The sequence below is a fragment of the Micropterus salmoides genome, unplaced genomic scaffold, assembly GCF_014851395.1.
Source record: "Micropterus salmoides isolate LMB-PRFRI ecotype aquatic unplaced genomic scaffold, ASM1485139v1 Ms_hic_scaffold_6, whole genome shotgun sequence".
Taxonomy (NCBI): domain Eukaryota; kingdom Metazoa; phylum Chordata; class Actinopteri; order Centrarchiformes; family Centrarchidae; genus Micropterus; species Micropterus salmoides.
Genome location: NW_024044348.1, coordinates 4925948 through 4932622, shown reverse-complemented (window position 1 = coordinate 4932622; position 6675 = coordinate 4925948). Strand labels below are relative to the sequence as shown.

Sequence of the window (6675 nt, the reverse complement as noted above, 5' to 3'; positions counted from 1 at the left end):
GTCGGCTCATTAATGACGCAGCCTATCAAACAACTGAAACCAACATCTGCACTCTGGTGTTCACTGCTGCTTTACCTGGTCCGTAAAAAATCCACCATGACTTGTAACGTAACTTAATAGTCTGCCAATTTTTTTTACCGAGTCTAGTCTGTGCAGGAACACATGTACATAAATGAGTGCTGCACCCACGGGCATGCGCCCGCGCACCAGATAACCTCGTCCATCCCGATGTTTCATTGTAGACATCGCCCCAACCGTAGTGTCTGCAGAAACCTCCTAAACCACTCCGGCATCATATTCAGTGTCTCTGCTGTCCATCCATATGCATATTTTTATAAAAGGCTAATATCAAAAAAACGAATATTCTCAAAAAAACTTACTGATAATCTTACATCTTGTTTGCACCTGTGCAGGTGTTGTGAGGGGCCATAAAACAGAGGGGCAGGAGCTCTTCACAGTGTGGAGAAGGACGGCCAGAGGCAGTGGTACAAAGGACCTCGGTCATCCTGTCTCTGGAGCAGGGAAACAAGCTGAGGGAGCAGCACAGCCTCGGGCCCTACCGTCATTCCCCTGGCCAAGGCCTCCGACATCAGCCTTGGTAAGACCACCGCAGCCTACAGCTGGACAATAAAACAATAACAATAATTATTGCAACTTATTTCAATAACATAATATATAATAATATAACAAATGTTCAATAAATATTTGATTTTATAAACTTGAATCATACACAAATTAGAATTTTTATTAAGATGTTTATTTTGCTGAGGAAAAAGGACTGGGGAAAAAAAAGCTTTTAACAAATTTTTCTCATGCACATTTGTTGACAAAGATTTTATTATAATTGTTTTGAATGTTCTGCCTCAGATTTGTGAAGTGATCCACTGTTTAGCCTCAAGTGTTTGTTCTGACCATAAAGAAGAGTTTAAACCACAATTGACCATCGGGGTTCTTCAGCTTTTACTCTGCCTTGAAACTCGAAAGAAATAATGATTTGATATTTAGATCGATATCAAAAGATATGAAACTTTTTATTGTGTTAACATTTTTGGCCATATCGTGGACACAGGCAGATAAACACTGTTTTTAGATGTTTTATTTCTCTTTAATTAGAAAATCTGAAATTTAAAAATATTCACCAGATCTGTGTGTTATCTTTTCATAACTTAATAAAGGTTTACTTGCTCAGTCACAGATTCTGTCATAAACTCAGTGCTGTTATGCATCTGGAAACTCCTTAGATAACCTGGTGGAGGGGAAAAGGAGGCGCAGAGGAGCCCCCGAGGGTCAGAACACTCCCAACCGCAGCTCTTCCAGCAGCCCCCGAACCCCTGGCCCGTCTGGCAAGAGGAAGCTGATGACCTCCGAGGATGACAGGACACCGGCAAAGAGAGGCCGCAAGGGCCCGGGGGCCAGAGCCGGTATGGAGACCCGCTCACCAAAGCCATGACCGCACCTGAACTGGGAGGGGGGTTGTTTTTACTAATTTTCTTTTATATATTTTTTTTATCTGACTACATAAATCTACATGATTATATTCCTCAACAAAGCTATAAGTTTTAGATTTTAAACATAATGTAATATTCCTGTGTAAATGTGCTTTGATATAAAATATTTAAGGTTTTAATTTGCCTTCTGTGTCAGTATGAACTTTGCTGGTGTAAAATGTTTTTTAGAAAAATGATTTTAACCTCTTGTTTACATTGAATTGAGCATGTGAAATTTTAATTCACTAGACCAAGTGATCACTGTCAGATTTCAGATGTTGTTCTTGTGTGATATGGAGTCAGTAATGTGTTATTTTTGTACTGAGAATAACTGAGACATTTCGACCTTCGTATGGTCTGTGTCCATCCTCTGCTGCTGTTTGCGGTCTGCTGCTGAGGCTGACATGGTAATTAATCAAGTGCAGTAGTATTACCATGGTGATGGTCCACAGGTGGAGGGAAGGGGACGTGCATTTTTGTAAAGTCACGGGTGTATTTGCATTGAAAATTATTTTAATTCAGCAAGTGTATATTAATTGATGCTCAAAAGGTCAGTTCAGCCAAATTACAGAAAGATAATCTTCTTACCTCGAGTTGTATGTAGCCTTGCAGATAGTGTTATACATCAATATATCAATATCAATTTTATATATATATATAGCACAATTAAAACAACCAAGGTGCTTCAGTTTAAAAAAATACAACAACAATAATTACAAAGTAAAAGTAATAAAACATAATCTACAGTATTTGATATATAGTAATATTAAAATTGCCAGGGATAATCACTGACTTAACTCGAAGGAAATGCCAAAAAGAGATGTTTTTACATGCACACAGTCAGCAGCTTTAATAAGAACTACTTCATAAATCTCACAGCAGATAAAACAATGTGTAGGGCCAGATTTCCCTAGAGGTTAGAGAGAAAATGTCTTTGTAATTTAGATGAACAGACCTTTTAAATTCACAACTTTCATTTTATCTGATTCCTACGCTTGCCGTATTTCCTACTATCTGTATTTCTGTCTCCAGCTCAGCGTGTCGGTGTGTGCAACACCTCTGGCAGCGGCACAGATCTCCCCGGTCAGCCTTGTGATGTGGCAGACACTCACGGTCCGCTGCCCCAGAACGCGTCTCTCTTTATGGGCTTCGCCTTTATGCTGACTGCCTCGTCTGAGATCGACCGGCTGACCAACAGGTCCATCAGTGATGATGAGGAGGGTGAGGCAGACGACGACAAAATGAGGATTATAATGCACGCTGACTGCAGCATGCTGAAGCTTCCTTCCTGCTTCCTTTAATGCTTGTTGGTTCAATAATTATTGTAAACATTTTGCCCCCCCAACAGAATACGTGCAGACAGGTCCCTTTAACAAAGTATATACAGAGTCTCAGCTGCAGGCAGGTGGAGGCTTCATCCTGCCAGACTTCAATGAAGAACAGGTAAGAGCAACATTTCTTTTGAGTAGAAAGTTAAGATTAATGCCTAAAACAATCCTCCAGGATTTTATAACCTTAAAATATTCATTTTAATGAACTTCAGAGAAGAATTTGTGCTAGTATTTTTCATGTTTTTTTAGTTTAAGGAGTTGTTTTGTACGCTCATATTTTAATGTACTTATACATGGTGATACATATCATGTAAAAGTGCAGCTCACAGTATATAAATAATGCAGGTTTGTCCTTAGCACTCACATCCATGTCTTCCTTTTCTGTGTTTGGTTCCCTCTTCAGTGTAAGGCAGCTTACCAGAGCTTGCTCATTGCAGACCAGCACTGTCGTACAAGGAAGTACTTGCTGTGTTTGGCCAGCGGTGTGCCGTGTGTGTCACACATCTGGGTGAGAGACTGCTGCAAAGATAACAAGCTGCTCAACTACAGGAACTACCTGCTGCCTGCTGGCATGGGGCCAGATGACACTATAGTAGAATGGTAAGATGAAGTTCCACCTTCTGTTGCTCTTCATTCCTGGGGTTTACTGGATTCAAGTGACAGAGCTAAGCGTTTTCTTTTCTGATAGATCACTGTCAATCTGTATAAACCCAGAAGGTTTGCTGGATGTATTCTGCCTGTTACACAGTAAAATTATTATTATTATCCAAGAAAGAAAGTTAGTATGTAGAAAAATATAACCTAATAGAAAAAATCAACATATGTATATCAATATAGACACATGTACCTGATAAACTCTTTAATGTATCATACATATTGAGCAAGGAAATATGTCCCCTGGCTTTAATCAAAGGAGGACTAGGTTGCATCAAGGGTTGTCGCTGTGAGCGGGGCGCCAGTGTTGGATCAGTTGTAGTAAAACGGGCCAGTTTCACAAAATCCTTGGGGATTTGCAAATGTGCATTTGTGAAGTGGGCCATTAAGACTGTAAATTAACTGTGCATCACAAATGCCCTGATAACTTCACAAAATGTCTGAAAGCAAAATAGATCATTAGGAATGCCCATCCTGCATTTTACTCTTTTTCTTGCTGAATTGCCAGACTGTCCCATGTGGGCTGCAGTGGGTGGTTTGTGATCGATAGTATCAGAGAGAGAGAGCCCAACTGATAAATCAGTGGCAGATATGAGCTAATTGCAGATAAATCTGTAAGTGATCCATCAATCATGAGTGGTGTTGTTGCACAATTTGTCCACCAGAGAGCACACTGCAACTCCCCTGTTGGCAACACACTGGTTTGTAACAGATCCTCAGCAATCAGCTGTACTTTTGTTCAAAGTGCTAAATCAAAACTACAAATAACCGATTGTTAGGGGATAATCTTTGTTTATGTTTTGTGTTTCTGAAAATAATATTAGCTGATCAGTATCGGTCTTAAAAATCTTTTATCGGTTGGGCTTTAATAGATAGTGTCGGACTTCTCCTCGTGGATGTTGTGGTTGAGAAAAACAGTACACAACCTGAAGCTGTAGGAAACATGATCATGCAGCCAGCAGTGGATGCAAATGTGGATCCTACACAAACCACTGGTTATTAAAAACAGATTAGCTGGTCTCAAATGGTCCGTAAATGCTATCACCCTCTTCTGTCAGGCCCGCTATCAGAGTCCAGCTGAGAGACCACATTAGAACCAGACAAACAGGTAGTGCAGTTATTCTGTTCTCGTTGGTTACTGTAGCTAACAATTATACCGTAACAAAGACACTTGGCTGCTAGAGGATGGAAAGGTGGCGAGGGAGCTTGTGCTTGCGACTCAGGTGGTCAAGGGTAGAATGAGGGGGACAGTATTAACCTTCTGGTATGCCCTCCCACATCTATAAAATGCAACACAGACCTTTTCTCACCTCTTTTTTTTGCTTTTTGTTCCATTGCAGGATTTTGTGCAGAGCAAAAAATTCTTGTTGAAATAAAATGGGGGACAGTCAAAATAATCCACTACATAGTACACCGAACAAAATTATGAACACAACACTTTTGTTTTTTTCCCCCCATTCATCATGAGCTGAACTCAAAGATCTAAGACTTTCTCTATGTACACAAAAGGCCTATTTCTCTCAAATATTGTTCACAAATCTGTCTAAATCTGTGATAGTGGGCACTTCTTCTTTGCTGAGATAATCCATCCACTTCACAGGTGTGGCATATTAAGATGCTGATCAGACAGCATGGGTATTGCACAGGTGTGCCTTAGGCTGGCCACAATAAAAGGCCACTCGAAGATGCAGAAAGACACGTAGAGTCTTTGCGGACATCCACATTCCTCCTTTTTTATGATTGCCCAGCCGCTACGCTACCAGGGCACCAACCGATCTGTTGCGCATGTGTGGAACGTGTCCACCAAGCTGACTGCAGAAAGTAGTACAAACAGAAGTTGTCCGCTCCAGAGTATATTTGAGGCTTTTCTAGTATTTATTAGTGCTCTTACTAGTATGTATTGTAAGTTGTAGTTCTCGTGCTGTATTTGATGCTTGTATGTTGTTCCTCAAATGTAAGTCACTTTGGATAAAAGCGTCTGCCAAATGAGTAAATGTTCAGTGTAAATTGGATGTGAATTTGGATACCGCCCATGTAGAGCAGCCCTTCTCATGCCAAAAGTAGCAAAAAAAAACACCCCTGGAAATGTTATTTATTGTGATGTAGAGGTGATCGGTCAAAGGCAACTGGACTTCCTGTTATAATATTTTATTTCCTCTCAAATCAGGCATCCCCGCTGCAGCCCATTCAAGGCTCTGCGGGTCCTTCTGGTGTTTGAGAAGCCAGTGGAGCTTTGGGCACAGCTGATCAACATGGGTGGAGGTTCCTCTGTCCGACAGTTCCAGGCAGACAAGGACAGCTCGGGTACAGACTCGCACCACAGAACCCACAACAATAACATCCGAATAATTAGCTTTGAAAAAATACGATACTGAGAGTTTGTTCTTCCCTCCATCTGCAGACATTCCTGCTGGCAAGTATGATGTTGTGGTGACAGACCATGCCTGTCCACCATTGGTAGAGAAAAATGTGACATCACAGGAAGTCCCGTTGGTGTCACCTGAGTGGCTCATCCAGAGTCTCATCTGTGGGGAGCGCCTGGGTTTCCACAGCAAGCCTCAGTATCGCCACGACTACTCCTCCTCATAATCTGACTCCACATGTGCAAAATGCCTTCAACCATGTTAAATGTTCAGCATTAGTTCTGTTGCATGCCTCTGCTGTATATAACTTTATCCTGTCTGTTTTTATGGGATAATAAATTGTGACCTCGTTTCATTTTAATCAATGGATGTTTATTTCGTCTACAGACAATGGTACATACAAGATTTTACTATTTACAGTTTATATACAGGGACAATGAGCTATACCCAAACCACAAAAAAACAAACAATTTTCCCACTTAATTCTAGTGGTCTTTTATTGTGCAGATAAGCGTCAGATGTATGTGCTAAGCTGTTGAGATCTGTCGCTGAGATTTCTGCTTCCAACCCAATACAATGCATTCGTAATGTTCACAGCATTGAAAGATTACTTTTAAAAATTCAACAGCAGCTTGTCTTTGAAGAAACAATGTCCTGAGGTCTGTTTTATAAAGCAGGTTTGCCAGGGTTATTTTTAGGGGATCTGTTATAAAGCAGGTTAAGAGATTTGACCTACTGTAAGTTACTACTACTTGAGTACTTAATTATTAGCCATTTTGGGAAGCACACTTATTCGCTTTCTTGCAGAGATAAGATTGGTACCACTCAGGTCTTACGCTA

General features: G+C 40.7%; 1 protein-coding gene across 1 annotated transcript; it reads left to right on the top strand.

The window, feature by feature from the left end:
- The first annotated feature begins 565 nt into the window (after positions 1-565).
- On the top strand, positions 566-6196 carry LOC119890273 (TP53-binding protein 1-like). The gene is made up of 7 exons (XM_038701454.1): positions 566-598; positions 1242-1421; positions 2520-2708; positions 2836-2930; positions 3222-3418; positions 5640-5776; positions 5874-6196. Exons 2-7 carry the CDS (start codon positions 1358-1360, stop codon positions 6059-6061), a joined length of 870 nt encoding a protein of 289 aa, XP_038557382.1. The 5' UTR covers positions 566-598; positions 1242-1357; the 3' UTR covers positions 6062-6196.
- The last annotated feature ends 479 nt before the right edge of the window (positions 6197-6675 follow it).

What these genes read in the sequence shown, in the direction of transcription:
- LOC119890273 (XM_038701454.1), top strand. Translation starts at nt 1,358, where the DNA reads ATGACCTCCGAGGATGACAGGACACCGGCAAAGAGAGGCCGCAAGGGC. An exon ending in GGGCCCGGGGGCCAGAGCCG is followed by an intron (nt 1,422 to 2,519) that starts GTATGGAGACCC and finishes TTCTGTCTCCAG; the next exon opens with CTCAGCGTGTCGGTGTGTGC. An exon ending in CATCAGTGATGATGAGGAGG is followed by an intron (nt 2,709 to 2,835) that starts GTGAGGCAGACG and finishes CCCCCCCAACAG; the next exon opens with AATACGTGCAGACAGGTCCC.